Here is an 18,990-nt window from a genome sequence, read left to right as displayed (position 1 = left end):
AGGGGAGACATTGTGGTTCCCCCATGCCCCTTCTCCATAAGTAGCTGTGAGAACACATTGCAGCTTATAGATCTTAGGATAGGGTGAAAATCCTTCCTTCTGGACCAGGTTAAATAGGAACTCTGCTGCCCTTCCTTGTTTTGAGTGTGCTGTGTTTACCTGGGATTGCCAATAATTGGCAGATACAAAAGTAACACCCAGATAACAAAAATTCCGCACCATATTCAGGTGTTCCCCCTGCACCTTCAGTTATGACACAATTCTCCTGCCAGGCCTACAGACCATTTTGTGGGACTTCCCATAGTTGATTAGCATATCAAGTTTACTAGTAAATGATACAAAAGTTTCAACCAGACTGCTCAGGGCACAGGGAATCCTAGCCACCAAAACAGCATTGTCAGTATATAACAATGCTGGGACGAAAGAGTTAGCAATTTTAGGCATATCCCTGGTGGAGATAGACAAGTGGGTGCTTAGATCATTAACATAGGTGATAAAAAGCAGGAGTGCCAAAACACGCCCCTTTTGCACCTCACTAGCTAGAGGGAAGACATCAGAGAGTTCCCTTGAGCAACCAAAACGCACCCTAGTTCACTAGGGAGGCTTCTACCCCAAAATTAATTCAAATCAACCTTGCTCCATGTCATGCAATCAAATGTTGAAGACAGGTCCATAAAGATCAGGTACAGTGGGCAGCGCCTGGCGATGGTGTACCTATACGCAATCAAATGCAGGTTCAGACACTGCTCCACTGTACATAGCCCGGAGCGGAAGCCATACTGGCAAGGGGACAAAATATTGTTATGGTTGAGTTTGCAGGCCGTTGAAAATAACCCTCCCCAAAACCTTCACTGAACTATCAATGAGGGTGATCGGCCTGTAGCATTTGGATTACCCTCTGTCTCCTTTATTGACGATTGGCACAATAATAGAAAGGGTTCAAGAATTCAGGACCCTATTACACAAAGAATTATTAAATAGGTTAGTGAGCAGGGCCCCAAAAATCTAAATTACATTTCAGTAAATCCATAGGGATTCCGTCGGGCCCCTGGGCATTCCCATTTGAGTCTGATTGCTTCCTCCGCTCCTTCAAGTGAAACCTGAAAAAGCGTAGAACAGTCTAAGTGTTTGTGTAAACTGTCGTTAAACATGTTATTTACGGGCAGATGGAGGTAAAATTCTTAACCCACTCTTGACCTGAAATATTACTGATCAGGAGTTGGTTGGGCAGGGCATCCCGCTGTCGAAACCTATTAACTGTGTCCCAGAATGCCTTGCTAATATTGTGGGCAGCTGCAAGTTGAAGCATTTCCCAATACGTTTTGTTCAAAAAACGTTTCCTCTCCCTAAGGGTCCACTTGTAGGCAATGCTGGTTTTCCAGATTTCCCTAAAATCTCTAGGGCACCCCAACAGTGCCTTCCTCAGGCGGTTAGTCGCTGAACATTTAGCATCAAACCAGCGTCGTGCTCTAGGGCAGAAAGACACAGTTTCAACAAATGGTGCTTAATGCAAGAAGACAAGAGTTGATAACAGGCAGATACAACTTCCTCCAAATCCTCGCCTAAACACCCCAGGAACAGCAACAAATTATTTTTAAAAAGATGGCCCAGTGTGGCATTAGGATCTTTTAGGTGGCAAACTAATCTCAGTCTGTCTCTTGAGTATTGGTTCATTTCATCACACGCTATTGGTGGTATATCCAATCTGGTTTTAGGATCCTATCTTTAAGCCCAGCAACATTTCAACTCACAAGTGTAAAAGGAGCACCAGATCCCACCACCCCTACAACCTGATCCTTTCCCAGTGTAACATTCCCACTAAAACTGCAATAGGCAGATTCGTAGGGGAAGGAGGTGACTGTCAATCTTCTTCTGATAGAACATCAAACTGATTTTCCCCCAGTATGTCATAACAGGCATTGAAGGAAACAGAAGGTGTAACAACAGGTTTAGGTGGTGGGGAGACCAGCCCCCTCCCCAAGGGTGACGCAGTTAAACCCCTCCACATTACTTCACCAGTTTATTTAGGAATCACTTGTTATGCAAAATGTGAATGGTTTTAGGGAATTTACAGTGTTGGTAATTCCGTATAGAAGTAGAAAAGACACAGAACCTGTATTCACCCTGTCAAGAAAAGTTTAGTATGGGATCTGGGAAGAAATAAAAGGTTACTGGGCAAAAAGTGTGATAGAGAGTGCAGTGGCATATTCATCTTCAGGGTTTAACCACCACCTACATTGAGCCCCCTTTTATGTATCAGGCAATGTGTATTTGAGTATGTTCATGGTTTTTTCTTTTACCAGTTGCAGTTTCCGGTGGTGAAATAGAGCAGGTACTTCTAACCTAAGTAAAGCAATCTGCATTTTCGGAAGTCTATTGCATTCGTATCCCATCAAACCCAAATACATTTAATTGAAATAATCCAATCTTGAGTCTCCAACTACTGCCAACAAAGTAAGAGCCACTATTGCTGCAAGCTACCCAGACTTTCTTATGTCATCATGTAGCCTGACCTTAAAACTGTTACCCTGTGATAAATGAAGCTACCAAGAAAACCTGACCCTGTCAAAAAATTGCTTGTCAGCAAGTTGGATTCTTTAAATTTGTGAATTTCCTTTTTGCCTTCATATAAGTTTAATGCAATTGTCCCTTCTTTATATTTAGTTCCGCGTTAGGAGATATTGTGCCATAACATGGATCTGTGACACCAAAGGCAGAATAACCAACATAGAGGAGAGCTCTATGGATAGCCTTATTTATAGGCTAAATACGACTGAGAGAGGTGTAGGTGGTGCCTACAGAGACCATGGTAGCGGATGGGTGAATATACAGCACTTCTCCAGGGAGTAAATGCTGCTACATGAACAGGTGGCTTCATGACAATCGAAGGATCACATTTATCTGAGAAAACGAGTCACCTGGGCTCAAGAACTTCAAAGTGAGAACTTATCATCTTCTATCACAATGGATATGACAATGTGCACCAGTAGGAAAAATACAAAATTTCACTATTCCATCCAACGCCGGATATGCTAGGGCACTAAATACCAGTCCTTAAGATTAGCCGCTGACTCATTCAAATACATTAGGCAAGAAAAAATTTGGCCTTTTCACTGAACCTAGCGTTCATTATCCTCCCCAATGGTTCACAGATAATTTTAATCTTCGCGTGAGTTACCTTTGATTTTAAAAATTTGGCATTTAGGCAGCCCATAACCAATTTTATTTGAATCACCTTCCTAATCTACCACACCACCCTCCTGAATATAGTGAAGAGCATCACGCTACTATCATGAATATAGCACAAAGGCAGGCTTGGCCTGCTTTTGTGCTGTATAAAAGAATATAACAGTGGCAACAGGGCAATACAACGAGCAGGTTGTGGAGCAAATGGCCCCTTCTGCTCCCCTTGTAACAGCCCTTCCCATGTCACACTCAACATAGGATCGCATGACTGAGACCATAGACAAGATGCGGTTCTTTTAGAGACTCAAAATTGACTTACCCCTTGCAGTAGTCAAACACTATATAAATTGATCCATCAATGGGTGATGGTGATGGGTTTGGAATGCTAGATTAGTGACTTAGGCTTCACCAGGCCAGCAGTGAAGTCTGACCGTACCTTCAAGTGTGCATTCTTGGGCAAGGTATGCAGCCACACGTGACCAGGGTTTCTGAAAATGACAAGAAAATGCACAGGCACAATTGGTTGAGTTACTATGAAGAAATATTAGAAGTGGCATCCAGATCAGTAAGGTGGATTAAATCATGCAAGGGGGACTTTGCCTACTTTTGGAACTGTGCCCGCCTAGGTGTCTCGACAAATAGAAACCAGCATTGGTTCTGCATTGGATGAGCCCGAAGAGAAACCTTGCTTCCATATAACATGACTTAAATAATCATACATGGATATGCAACTGTAAGGTCATTCAAGGCCCGGGCTTGCAGGAACCAGGGTGAGTGGGCTAATTATTTTGAAATAAAAACACCCCAAACACCAAGCAGGTGGATCTAATCCCTGCTGCAGGGAGTTTCACACTCCACCAGCAAAAATATTGACATCAGTTTTAAAAATAAGAAAAATATTATTGCATTTCTTTTTATTCAGTACTCCATTTGCCACCCTCACCACTGCCAACAGACTATTTGAACTTGGGTTTGTTTTTATCTGAGATCGGTTTCCTAGTCCCCAAATAAAGCAACCAATAGCAGAACCTGATGGATGGAGGCGAGTAGAATTTGCTTGGAACTGCAAGTTCCTGAAGGCATCTGTTTGAAGGTGATAGTTCTAATTACATTTGTTAAAAATACAATGTTCTCCTCTCCCCCAAAGTTTTGCCACATAGGCTTAACTTAATTTTTCTCTAAATCAGTGTCAAACCTAAAATTTACAGCATATGTACCACAACAATGACGTCTGTATTGCACATGGCAATCCTGCAATTCTGTGCCTTTTGTTTGTTTTGGCTTAGGTGACCCTCACATATGTGAAACAAATCATTTTTGACAAATAAAGCTCAATATATTTATTTTAAACAAGCTCTCTAGAGAAATTACTTTTTAGTTATTTATCAAACTGCTGCAGGGTAGAATCTTACCATTCCTTAAAAATCACACGGACCTCAAGAGCCTTTGACTGGATGCCATTTTCTGTGATGATCTGGTAAAATGTTATGAAAGAGAAATAAGCAGTGCTGGGGGTAAACAACATGGAGGGTAGGTGGAAGCAATACAATGTAGCCCAGGGTGAGCAACAGGGGTTGTGCAGGTAGGGGGACACAACAGAGATGGCCCTGGGATGGAAGCAAATGGAGATAGTGCAATGTGAAGGGGTGGTGGAAGCGAAGGAACAAGATAGAGCGCCACATGTAGTTGAAGCTCATTCAGAGCAGCTTGAAGGGTAAAGTTTTATAAAAGTGAACGCATAAGTAAGAGGGACAAAGTTATGAAAAATTACATGTTTAAAATGTTATGAGAAGAAATGTGCTAAGAGATGTAGGGAAACACAGAACTGTTAAAGTGCACGCACTCTAATAGAGTGCTTTTAGGAAAAGAAAAAAGTTCCTGTAATCAGACACCTGAGAAAGAATAAAAGGAACCATTCAGAGAGATGGTAAGTGGGCTATGCTCCACTGGAGGGAAAAAGACTAGATGGATGGGCTAAAATAATTAACACCATCAAATAGAAAGCAAGAAAATAAGAGTGGGAAAACAAGCTAATGGAAAGCAATGAGCGGCGTTGGTTTCTTATTGAGCTATAGACATGTCCCCAATAAGTCTTTAGGAACTAGACAGCTGCGCTCTCTGGGGGTTTCAACCTAAAAAGTAGACAGAGCAGTGACAGTCTTGTAGTTTTAGACAGTGTCCTTCCCCTAGGAGTAAATAAGAGGCTCTTACTTGGCAAATGGCGAGGCCATGACCAACACTGTGATTTCATCAGGGCTAGGGGGTAAATCATGTCACTTCCACCACACAAGTAATTATGGCGAATAGATACCCATCTTTACTACATTTACAAGGAAATGCATTTTTTTTATTTAGAAGCATTAAATGCAATTTTAAATAAAGTACTACTTTTATGATTACAGGGATACTGCAGGACAAGAACGATTTCACACGCTAAGTGTAAGCTATTTTCGCGGAGCACAAGGATTTGTTCTAGTTTATGACATCACAAACCCAGATTCTTTTAAAAACATATCAACTTGGATGAAGGATATCCGCCAGGTAAGGCTTTCTCGATGACATGCAACAAAGTAGCCTATCAAAACTGTGAAGTATCTATAAAACAATGCCATGGGTTGTGTGCCTCTAAAGAAAACTCACACAGCATATTGCAGAGCAGTTCTTGTCAGTCGTGTATCACTATTTTGTAATTTTAACACATTAACACTGGGCAACAGTTTTGCCCTATTAGTATCAGTTTATCACCTGAACACAGTCTTCATCATCTGAAAATTTGCCAGGGGCCTGACATGGTACTACCACACATCTCACTTTATTTAGTCATTTTTGGTCCATTTGAACGAAAAATATTTTGTGGAAAGCTGCTTACTACGCAGGAAATGTGGTTCTACAGACAAACATCTATATTGATATCAAAGTGTGTTATTTCACATGTATAAATAAATCCAGCCATACATATTTGTTGTTTCTGCGAATTCAATAAAGGTTTTAAACACGCAGGTGTGCTGGACTTCTTGGATTGTGGAAAATGAGAATCTCACTAGTTAAAACTCTCACGGAGAAAAGCACAATATGGCCTGTTCCCGAAGGCATTTTGGAACATGTAAGTTTGATCTCCTGTAGTATTCATTTAGGGACTCTTATATGCCTCTGTGATTTGACATCAATATACCTAAAACGCAATATAAAATGGAATGTTCAGTGAACATTCATATGCAAGTAGTACAAATAAAAGGACGAGTCCCTCCTTTTATCTATACTAACAGAAGGTTCAACATTTTGGGGCTGATTCAGAAAAGTATGTTGGAGTGCGTAAAAGAGCCCTCTTGTAGTAATTAACCCTTCCCGTACTCATGCTTTTGTGGCTAGGCCCCAACATAGTTAATTAAAATAACACTTCAGAATCTTTGCATGAACCCTACATTATACTTTTTAACCATGCCACAGGCATGCCTATATTCAGAGCCAGAGGAATTATGAGATTCGGCATTTGTGGCATTTTCGACAACATTAAGGGTTCACTAAACTTTCCACACAATCCACCATTTCATACGTGTCTCTTTGCTGACCCCTGATTCCTTCAATTCTCAAAACATGGCCAAAGATTCTATGCCAGTTTATGTCATCTAATTTTGCTATGCAGTATTGCAATTTACCACTCGGTTAAAATTTTTCGTCGTAAAATAACAACAATCATTCCATTCAAGCAAACTGTTCACTGTATACTCGCAATATGTACTAATCATATCATTATCCTTTGTTTAATGAGGTCAAACTAATTTGCCTACTGTAAACAAGGGCATCAAGCAGGAGAGGTGGAGTTGTTTTAAACCTTAGGAAAAATAAATGCTGTGAAATCTACACTTTTTTGAAGTTGAAGAACTGCACAGTGCCTATGTCGCACACATTCAGGTGAATGGCCATAGTCTATTTTGAAACTGACTGTGCCATAGTTAATGTGTTCACTGAGTCCAATCTATACCATGTTAGTTTAGTTTGAATTCTGGTTACACTGTGTAGTAAGCTTTGAGTTTTTAGAATAGTGAAAGTCCAAGCAATAATGATGAATGCACAGTTCCCCTCCTGATCAGTAGTATGATCTTTTTGCATGGCACCATAGTCTGAAATATGGTCACGTTCTTAACTGTTGTGGTTCTGTCTGTCCCATGATAACAGAGTCTGCAGCATAGTTAACTGTGCTAGGATAGCAGACTATACTACGGTATGAATGGTCTTCTCTAGCCGTATCACTTGGCTAACCTATGAAGTGACATGGGATGGTGTAGCACTGTTTCCTTTTACTGGAAGGAGACAAAGGCCTTTCTTCTACCAGCAGGGCTCCATTTTACACCTGCATCCAGCCAGGGCCCAAGTGATGAAAGGGTTACCAATTGTCCTTGTATTTGAAGCATGCCACACTGGAGATGGGCTGGTCAGGGAAAGGGAGACTATTGATAAGGGCTTCTACAAACCAAAAGTCTCACTTCTGGCCAAGTCTCAGTATGTGAACATACACCAGGAGTGCTCTTCCTATGAACTGAATTCCTGCAGGCTGAAAAATTTAACAACACACTTTTTCATTGCATTCTATTGGTGGGGTTTATAATTTGGTGACAGTGCAATACTGTAATTGCCAGTATGTTCTAACCATAACAGATAGAGAACACACCTCCTGAAGAGACTGAGTCCTGGTACGTGGGCCTTAGCTAATAGAGAAGCTCTTCCACCTCATTAGACAATAATACCCAAATGAGCAGGTCTGTAGAAACCAGTTGAACGCAGTGTTGGACCAGCCAGGGGCAAACCGCTGTGTGCACTCCAAAGAATTGTGGTCTTAAAGGTCTGAAAGTGACAAACAAGCAGCTTCAGGAATCCTACCCACATGATGGGACCTGCAAAGACAAACCACGAAGACTATAACCCTTATTCAGTAATCATATATGTAGGTGCATGTTTTGGTGCATATTGCGCTGATGGTACAGTGCACTATGACTTGTGGTTCTTTGAATATATATATATATATATATATATATATATACACATATATATATATATATATATATATATATTCAACCAAAGCCATCAAAAAATGCCGAACTCTAGCGAGCGGGTGCTACCTATACGTGATGATGGAATCACGAAAATAAACATAGCAACAAGGTTTAGGAGCACTCACTGGTAAGTCAGTTAATTAATTTCGCCCACAGACGCGTTTCAGCACCAACTGCCTTTTTCAATGTGATTAGCGAAAATTAGATCTGTTTTTGCACTTCCTTTTATTTGAAAATATCATGATCAAAGAAAGCGGACTTTCATTCAAGGTGCCTGCATAATTATAACTTAAATAGTTTATTCCTTCAACATTCCAAGATGGTTCTTCCTCCAGCATATTACTTAACAATTGCGCATGATTCTTTGTAAGATGCTTTCATTTCTTGTACTCCAATGAAGTGCTGTTAGATATTTGTTTAATTATCACTTCCCTCGCTCTGCTGCAACTGCCGACATCATGTCCGTGAAGCTCCAAGTATGTACTCGAGACTCCCCATTTAGTAATGGTATGACTTTGTGTCAAACGGGCACCATATTCCAACGGCAAGCAGCGGTTCCGGCATTTACTTAATTTCCATTCAACCAAAGCCATCTAAAAATGCCGAACTCTAGCGAGCGGGTGCTACCTATACGTGATGATGGAATCACGAAAATAAACATAGCAACAAGGTTTAGGAGCACTCACGGGTAAGTCAGTTAATTAATTTCGCCCACAGACGCGTTTCAGCACCAACTGCCTTTTTCAATGTGATTAGCGAAAATTAGATCTGTTTTTGCACTTCCTTTTATTTGAAAATATCATGATCAAAGAAAGCGGACTTTCATTCAAGGTGCCTGCATAATTATAACTTAAATAATTTATTCCTTCAACATTCCATTGTTTTGAGCAGACAGTACTACAAAGTAATCTAACACTGACAAAGTCTGACTCAAGACTGACTTGAGATCTGGGGTGTAACTCAGGGTCCAATGCCATCCAGGGGTTCCTTATCCAATGGGGCGGGGTCCTTATCTACCCTACCATTGCGATGGTAACCGTGGCATGGCTGTTAGGCAACAAGCAGAAACTGCTTCCTTCACATGGCCTGCTGCTTTTAAAGGGCTAACACAGGGCTTTTACTGAACATAAAGCAACAATCTTCCCAAATTATTGCTTTATTGTTGCAGTTGGGGAGAGTCCCATGGTCAAAAGCTAAGACTGTGTCTCTAGTGTAGCCAAATGCACAGCAGATGCGAGAGAGGAAAGACAGTCAGGTAAAAGAGAAAAGGCTGTATGGACTTAATAAGCACCCATGAACCCCCATGGTGCAAGCTCTAAGGTCTTTTTTTTATTCATTTACATGAATTGCAACCACTGAAACACCTTTCTGGGGTCCAGCTCCCACAACGATGTGCACTGTAAAGATTAAAAAGACATATATAAATATGTTTAAACATTTGACAATAAAGTTTTTCCCAAAAAAATTGAAATCCAACAGAATGAACTGGGTAGCAACATATCGACAACTTACATTAGTATATGCACAGTGCCATAGGATATCACCAGTGTTAGAAATGGGGTTTTTGGTTGGCAGTCAGGTTACCCCCTGACCAAGCAAAAGCCCTCTCTCTAGTCAGGGTAAGTCACACACAATCCAAGATTATCCTGTGCCCACCCTCTGGTAGCTTGGCACGAGCAGTCAGGCTTAACTTAGAAGGCAATGTGTAAAGTATTTATGCAATAAATCATACAATACCACCATATAGCATCACAAAAATACACCACACAGTGTTTAGAAAAATATATATTTATCAGGATAATTGTAGGTCAAAAAGAATAAAGTTGCAATGGGAAATTGTAGAGATATCACTGAAAAGTGATATAAAGGCCCTCATTCTGACGTTGGCGGGCGGCGGAGGCCGCCCGCCAAAGTCCCGCCGTCAGGTTACCGTTCCGCGGTCGAAAGACCGCAGCGGTAATTCTGACTTTCCCGCTGGGCTGGCGGGCGGTCGCCTTCAGGCCGCCCGCCAGCCCAGCGGGAAAGAGGCTTCCACGATGAAGCCGGCTCGGAATCGAGCCGGCGGAGTGGAAGCTGTGCGACGGGTGCAGTTGCACCCGTCGCGTATTTCACTGTCTGCGCAGCAGACAGTGAAATACATTTAGGGGCCCTCTTACGGGAGCCCCTGCAATGCCCATGCCAGTGGCATGGGCACTGCAAGGGCCCCCAGGGGCCCCGCGACCCCCCCCTACCGCCATCCGGTTCCCGGTGGTCGGACCGCCGGGATCTGGATGACGGTAGGGGGGGTCGGAATCCCCTCGGCGGCGCAGCAAGCTGCGCCGCCTTGGAGGATTCAATGGGGCGGCGGTACACTGGCGGTAGACCGCCAGTGGTGCCGGTCCGACCGCGGCTTTACCGCCGCGGTCGGAATCCCCATTGGAGCACCGCCGGCCTGTCGGCGGTGCTCCCGCGGTCCTCCGCCCTGGCGGTCTTTGACCGCCAGGGTCAGAATGACCGCCAAAGTGTCTTAAGTCTTTAGAATATAAACAAAGTCTCTTTCAAGCACAAGTACCTGGTGTAGCGTGGAAAAATCTCCTCAGAGGGCCACAAAAGAAGAGGTGCGGGGAAAAAGGGTGTGTGCGTCGATTTCTCCTCAGCACACACGGACTTGCGTCGTTATTTTCCACGCGGGGAAGTCGGGCGTCGTTTTCCGGCGCGCGGACAGTCTCTTTCTGTGGATCGTGGGGATTACCAGATGTCCCGGGTCTGTGTGTGGATTTTCCTGCTTGTTCTCCGGCTGCGCGTCGGTCTGCGGGGCTGCGCGTCGAAATTACGATCTCACGGCAGGCGTTGTGTCGATTTCTCCTCTAGACTTCGATCTGCGGGGCTGCGCGTTGAAATTACGATCTCACGGCAGGCGTCGCGTCGATTTCTCCTCTAGAGGTCGGGCGGCGTTGTCCTTGCGAGGCCGTGCGTCGGATCTTCGATCGTCCCAAGAGCGTCGCGTCGATCAGCGTCGGAGTGCGGCGTTTTTCTCGCCGCGAAACAAGCTGTGCGTCGAAATCTTCAGCACACGGAGCGTCCAAGTAAAAGAGGGAAGTCTTTTTGGTCCTGAGACTTCAAGGAACAGGAGGCAAGCTCTATCCAAGCCCTTGGAGAGCACTTTCACAGCCAGACAAGAGTTCAGCAAGGCAGCAGGGCAACAGCAAGGCAGCAGTCCTTTGTAGAAAGCAGACAGGTGAGTCCTTTGAGCAGTCAGGCAGTTCTTCTTGGCCGGATGTAGTTTCTGGTTCAGGTTTCTTCTCCAGCAAGTGTCTGATGAGGTAGGGCAGAGGCCCTGTTTTATACCCAAATGTGCCTTTGAAGTGGGGGAGACTTCAAAGAGTGGCTAAGAAGTGCACCAGGTCCCCTTTCAGTTCAATCCTGTCTGCCAGGGTCCCAGTATGGGGTGTGGCAGTCCTTTGTGTAAGGGCAGGCCCTCCACCCTCCCAGCCCAGGAAGACCCATTCAAAATGCAGATATATGCAAGTGAGGCTGAGTACCCTGTGTTTGGGGTGTGTCTGAGTGAATGCACAAGGAGCTGTCAACCAAGCCAAGCCAGACGTGGATTGTAAGGCACAGAAGGATTTAAGTGCAAAGAAATGCTCACTTTCTAAAAGTGGCATTTCTAGAATAGTAATATTAAATCCGACTTCACCAGTCAGCAGGATTTTGTATTACCATTCTGGCCATACTAAATATGACCTTCCTGCTCCTTTCAGATCAGCAGCTGCCACTTCAACAGTGTATGAGGGCAGCCCCAATGTTAGCCTATGAAGGGAGCAGGCCTCACAGTAGTGTAAAAACGAATTAAGGAGTTTTACACTACCAGGACATATAACTACCCAGGTACATGTCCTGCCTTTTACCTACACAGCACCCTGCTCTAGGGGTTACCTAGGGCACACATTAAGGGTGACTTATATGTAGAAAAAGGGGAGTTCTAGGCTTGGCAAGTACTGTTAAATGCCAAGTCGAGGTGGCAGTGAAACTGCACACACAGGCCTTGCAATGGCAGGGCTGAGATAATGAAAAGGGGCTACTTAAGTGGGTGGCACAACCAGTGCAGCTGGCCCACTAGTAGCATTTAATTTACCAGCCCTATGCACATAAAGTGCACCTTACTAGGGACTTATAAGTAAATTAATAGTCCAATCAGGTATGATTCAAGGTTACCATGTTTTAAGGGAGAGAGCATATGCACTTTAGCACTGGTTAGCAGTGGTAAAGTGCGCAGAGTCTAAAAACCAGCAAAAATGAGGTCAGAAAAAGAAAAGGAGGAAGGCAAAAAGTTTGGGGATGACCCTGTCAAAAAGCCAGGTCCAACATGACCCCATCCCAGCCTAAAGCCAGGGTAGACTAATCAACACTCTGATGGACTTCCCTGCCTAAGGCGATAGAACATGGACAATGGCCCACTACTGCAGGGGCACTCGCCAGTTCTACGCCTTTCTGAACTCAGTGAGGCTTCTTTGTCTATAATCTCTGGGGCCACTGATCTGGCCCATGGGGAACCCTTCTCATCACCTGAGAACCCCATCTGTACAGCTCCTAACTTTAATTTGCTTACAGATGCATCCCAGTATGCAGACAGTATCAGCATGGCCAACAAAGTGATGTGGCCCATTCCATTCCTTGGGTCTGACTTCTGTCCCCAACCCAGGGAAAACTCTGCCCACAAGGACAGAAACCAACCAATGCCACTGACAGCTGTCAGTGTTATGAGCCAGGCCCCTGACCATCCACTGCTAGGTGGAGACCCTGAGGGGGGCCGTTGGCTGAGCTTCTCCTCCAACCGGGGGGCTGGTAGGGAGCTCCCAAGGGATTCCTGTAGCATCCCAGAATGGGGGGTAGTAACCCCAGGGGTCTTGCACCCCTTCTCCACTCTCACCAGGCCAGGGGTGGGTCCCTGATACTGGTCCCTCAGCCCAGGGTCTGTACTCTGAGGCTGAACAGAGGACAGGGGTGAGTCCTTCCTCCCGTGCCTCCCCATCGGGGCTTACATACCCTCCTCTGGGGAGTGGTACTGCCAGACATCTGAACTGCTAGGGCACCCTTGGGGGTTGGCCCTCTCAGCTCTCCTGACACTAAGGGAAACTCATTCCCCAGAAGGCAGTCAATGGGCAGCTGGGGACTAACTATGACCCGCCTCTGGGTCACCTCCCCACCCCACTCTAGGGACACCCGGGCCATGGGGCGGAAGAAATCTTCCCCAATGGCTGGAGTCACTCTACACACCTGTCCGGTGTACTGCTCTGGTGACACTAGTCTCTCCACAATCATGGTAAGACTAGCCCCTGTGTCTCTCAGAGCAGCGACTGGGATCCCATTCACTTCCACCTGGTGGAAGTGACAGCTCCCACCCTCAGGTATCACCAGTTTACCCTCTGAGTCCACCTCCCAACTAAAGGAGATGAAGGCATGGTCTACGACCTGCCCCTGGGGACTACATTCCCCTAAGGCCACATGGGCCACCCCTGTAGAGGTCCCAATATTGGGTGAGTTCTTTGGACAGACAGAGTCCCCCTTTCTGTGTCCTATCTGGGAACACTCAAAGCAGCGGGGTTGGGAATGGGATGCTTTGGGCCACTGCCCACCAGAACCCCCACCCTGTTTCTCAGATGGGGTATGGGAACCCTTTCTTCCCCCCTTACTCTGGGACTCGTCTGGGTCATTTCTAACCTCCCCCTCACTTTGTTGGGGGGAACCGGAACTGCCCTTCTCGGGGTCACTCCCGGATACCTTTTTGGACACTCTGGTGCTTGCCCAGAGGTCCGCCTCCTCAGCAAGCTTCCTGGGATCAGTCAGCTTACTATCTACCAAGTGCTGGCGCAACTCTGTAAAAGTAGTATTAAGCATATGCTCTCTCAGAATCAAGTCATATAACCCTTTATAGTCATTTACTTTGTTGCCCCGCACCCATCCATTCAGTGCCTTACTGGAAAAGTCAAAGAAATCTACCCATGTTTGTGTGGTTTGTTTGGTGCTGTCCCTGAACCTCTGACGGTATCCCTCAGGGCTCAGCCCAAACTTGGCAAGTAAAATGGCTTTCTGAAGTGGGTATGTGTTTTGATCAGGTTGATCCAATGTGAGGAGTGTATCCCTCCCCAATGGCGGTACATAACCCCACAGAGCTACCCCCTATTGCCCTTCAGGAACCTCATGAGCCCTTAGTGCAACTTCATAAGCAGCTAACCATTTATCTATGTCATCTCCCACCACAAAACTGGGCACCACATTTTTGGGTATACAAACCTTCTTTTCTCCAGCAGGTCCGGTCAGTATGCTGCCACCATTATTGCTGGATTCAGACTGTCTTGCCTTGATCTCCAGCTCCTTGAGACTCAGTTCATGAGCCAACAATAGTTTCTTTTCAGCCAAAGCTCTTTCAGCTTCCACCTGTTTGGCTGCTCTTTCAGCTTCCGCTTGTTTGGCTGCCCTTTCAGCTTCTGCTTGAATCTGTTTGGCTGCTCTTTCAGCTTCAGCTTGTTTGGCTTCTCTTTCTGCCCTTTTCTCCTCCTGTTGAGCCTCAATTTTCAGTTTTGCCATTTGCAATTGGAACTCCCTTTCTTCTCTCCTTTCCTCTGCAGACAGGCTTGGCACAGAGACACTGCTCCCTGGTCTGGAAGCGTGCACAATTGCAGTGGTAACACCATCCACAGATAGTGAAAATTCCTCTGAGGGGCCATTTTCTGGCTCCTCTTCCTCATCATCCTCTAAATGGGCTTCTGCCCAGGCCCTCAGCGCCACTTGAAAGTCCTCCTTTCTGGAGGCCCCTTGGGTGGGTACCCTCAATGCCCTGCAGAATCCTCTTAGTTGTTTGACCGTATATGTATCCAACTGGACTAGGTCAAAGTCCCCTGTCTGAGACCCAGTCAGAGACATGTTGAGTGAGGATTTAGTTTTTTAAAATTGCCAGGAAAAAAAACGGATTTGCAAAAAGAGATAAAAACCAAGTTGACCTTCAACTGTGGGTAGATAGTGAAATACTTAGCTACTGTATGTCACTGCACAAATACAAGTCCTATCCTCACCGCTGATCACCAATGTTAGAAATGGGGTTTTTGGTTGGCAGTCAGGTTACCCCCTGTCCAAGCAAAAGCCCTCTCTCTAGTCAGGGTAAGTCACACACAATCCAAGATTATCCTGTGCCCACCCTCTGGTAGCTTGGCACGAGCAGTCAGGCTTAACTTAGAAGGCAATGTGTAAAGTATTTGTGCAATAAATCATACAATACCACCATATAGCACCACAAAAATACACCACACAGTGTTTAGAAAAATATATAATATTTATCAGGATAATTGTAGGTCAAAAAGAATAAAGTTGCAATGGGAAATTGTAGAGATATCACTGAAAAGTGATATAAAGTGTCTTAAGTCTTTAGAATATAAACAAAGTCTCTTTCAAGCACAAGTACCTGGTGTAGCGTGGAAAAATCTCCTCAGAGGGCCACAAAAGAAGAGGTGCGTGGAAAAAGGGTGTGTGCGTCGATTTCTCCTCAGCACACACGGACTTGCGTCGTTATTTTCCACGCGGGGAAGTCGGGCGTCGTTTTCCGGCGCGCGGACAGTCTCTTTCTGTGGATCGCAGGGATTACCAGATGTCCCGGGTCTGTGCGTGGATTTTCCTGCTTGTTCTCCGGCTGCGCGTCGGTCTGCGGGGCTGCGCGTTGAAATTACGATCTCACGGCAGGCGTCGCGTCGATTTCTCCTCTAGAGGTCGGGCGGCGTTGTCCTTGCGAGGCCGTGCGTCGGATCTTCGATCGTCCCAAGAGCGTCGCGTCGATCAGCGTCGGAGTGCGGCGTTTTTCTCGCCACGAAACAAGCTGTGCGTCGAAATTATCGGCGCACGGAGCGTCCAAGTAAAAGAGGGAAGTCTTTTTGGTCCTGAGACTTCAAGGAACAGGAGGCAAGCTCTATCCAAGCCCTTGGAGAGCACTTTCACAGCCAGACAAGAGTTCAGCAAGGCAGCAGGGCAACAGCAAGACAGCAGTCCTTTGTAGAAAGCAGACAGGTGAGTCCTTTGAGCAGTCAGGTAGTTCTTCTTGGCCGGATGTAGTTTCTGGTTCAGGTTTCTTCTCCAGCAAGTGTCTGATGAGGTAGGGCAGAGGCCCTGTTTTATACCCAAATGTGCCTTTGAAGTGGGGGAGACTTCAAAGAGTGGCTAAGAAGTGCACCAGGTCCCCTTTCAGTTCAAATCTGTCTGCCAGGGTCCCAGTAGGGGGTGTGGCAGTCCTTTGTGTGAGGGCAGGCCCTCCACCCTCCCAGCCCAGGAAGACCCATTCAAAATGCAGATATATGCAAGTGAGGCTGAGTACCCTGTGTTTGGGGTGTGTCTGAGTGAATGCACAAGGAGCTGTCAACCAAGCCAAGCCAGACGTGGATTGTAAGGCACAGAAGGATTTAAGTGCAAAGAAATGCTCACTTTCTAAAAGTGGCATTTCTAGAATAGTAATATTAAATCCGACTTCACCAGTCAGCAGGATTTTGTATTACCATTCTGGCCATACTAAATATGACCTTCCTGCTCCTTTCAGATCAGCAGCTGCCACTTCAACAGTGTATGAGGGCAGCCCCAATGTTAGCCTATGAAGGGAGCAGGCCTAACAGTAGTGTAAAAACGAATTTAGGAGTTTTACACTACCAGGACATATAACTACCCAGGTACATGTCCTGCCTTTTACCTACACAGCACCCTGCTCTAGGGGTTACCTAGGGCACACATTAAGGGTGACTTATATGTAGAAAAAGGGGAGTTCTAGGCTTGGCAAGTACTGTTAAATGCCAAGTCGAGGTGGCAGTGAAACTGCACACACAGGCCTTGCAATGGCAGGCCTGAGATAATGAAAAGGAGCTACTTAAGTGGGTAGCACAACCAGTGCAGCTGGCCCACTAGTAGCATTTAATTTACCAGCCCTATGCACATAAAGTGCACCTTACTAGGGACTTATAAGTAAATTAATAGTCCAATCAGGTATGATTCAAGGTTACCATGTTTTAAGGGAGAGAGCATATGCACTTTAGCACTGGTTAGCAGTGGTAAAGTGCGCAGAGTCTAAAAACCAGCAAAAATGAGGTCAGAAAAAGAAAAGGAGGAAGGCAAAAAGTTTGGGGATGACCCTGTCAAAAAGCCAGGTCCAACAACCAGTGATTGTTGCAATCAGTAAACATTCAGTGAGATAAGGACAGGTGGCCTTCAGACATATCCACTGAACATGAGACACAACTCCTTCCCACCCTCCACTCTTGAGTAGGGGCCTGAAGGTGGCCCGAGGAATTTATTAAGTTGATCACCTGCAAAGGTTCATTGTGCATGCAGTTGCAGTCCGGAGGCCCTCCCACTTCCCCACCTCCAGGCAGACCTCCTCACATTATCCCATCCCCGGGTGTCATGAGGGGGGCCTGTCCTGCGGCTCCCATAAATTAGGCGACATAGCAGACCATGCACACAGGTCATCTTCCAACTTGTCGTCCCTCTCAAAATGTTCAGTCGCACCTCTTCTGCACTCGCCCATTCTGAGATATCCCGATGCCAGTCTATACAGGCAGGAGGTATTGGACTCAGCTATTTAATAATAATACGTCGCTTTGCTAAGAGCAAGACCAGGCAAACTTCCTACTGAGTTTTCTGTTAGAGGGAGAGGATAGTAGACCCAGCAGCTCCAGTCTAATCTCCATCTGTACAGTCCATCCTGAGGCCCTGTTTAGAGCCCATAATACATCTTAACAGTAAGCAAACAGAGACAGGCTGCCAATACCATGTGCAGAAAGTCTGCAGCCATTTTTCTGCAGCGTAGGCAACTATCTGGTCGGGAGTTGTGTATGGAGTGCAGGATTTTTGGAGTAAGGTATGTTTGATGTATGTAATGGTATTGCAGTAGCTTAAATTGGGCGTTTGAACTGATCTTGCAAACCCCATCATGTATCTTACTCCACTCCTGAGATGTCAAAGGCACCCCCAGTATCTCCTCCCATTTGGCTTGAATGCAAAGTGGTGGTGGCCGAAGGTCATCGCTCAGTGCCCTATAAATGTGGGAAATCAATCTGTGACCCTGGACCATATTGAGCAGTGTTATCAAGGTGTTAGAACTCAGTGGCTCATCAGAGAAGGTGGGCCACAACTCACGCACTGTAGCTGAGATCTTGGCATATTGTAGGTATTGCTCTGTACCTAGCGAAAAAGAGTCCTTAGCTTCCTCTTCTGTAATAAACTGGCCTTCTGGATAAAGGTCTTCCATTGTGGTGCCCCCCCGGTCTCTGCACTAACATAAAGTCAGCAATCTCTGGGGCATACAGCGCATGCTAAACTACTTTCCAGACCACTGTGTCCCATGCTGCAGGCCCTAGATGGATAATATGGAGCATAGCCAGTGAGATCTTCGATCCTTGCATTAACAGAACCAGCAAGGAGATCCCACCATGGATGTATTTTAGTAGCTGTTTTTCCCAGTTATCCCAGAGTCCAGCCAGTGGACCACATGTTACAGGTGTGCTGCCATATAATATCGTTCAATGTGGGGAACCACTAGGCCCCCCTTCCACTCAGGTCTGCTTCGAGGTGGCACACTTTCATTATTATCCCAGAGCAGGTTTACCATAAACCTATCAATAGCGTGGAAATAATGGAATCGCATAGGGGGTGCCCTGGAGCACATAGAGTCACCTCAGCAGCACTGTCATTTTTGTAATAGCTATTCTGCCCATGAGGAACAGGGGCTGTTCCTTCAAAAAAA

General features: G+C 45.6%; 1 protein-coding gene across 1 annotated transcript in view; it reads left to right on the top strand.

The window, feature by feature from the left end:
• LOC138282479 (ras-related protein Rab-10-like) overlaps positions 1 to 18,990 on the top strand; it is a 104,507-nt gene that overhangs the window by 21,283 nt on the left and 64,234 nt on the right. The window contains exon 3 of the mRNA XM_069220093.1: positions 5,589 to 5,727. Coding sequence (XP_069076194.1) covers positions 5,589 to 5,727 — 139 coding nt within the window. The remainder of the gene's footprint in view (positions 1 to 5,588; positions 5,728 to 18,990) is intronic.

This window comes from Pleurodeles waltl, chromosome 2_2, assembly GCF_031143425.1.
Source record: "Pleurodeles waltl isolate 20211129_DDA chromosome 2_2, aPleWal1.hap1.20221129, whole genome shotgun sequence".
Taxonomy (NCBI): Eukaryota; Metazoa; Chordata; class Amphibia; order Caudata; family Salamandridae; genus Pleurodeles; species Pleurodeles waltl.
Note: the sequence above shows the minus strand (reverse complement) of the source record. Positions and strands in the feature narration are given on the sequence as shown.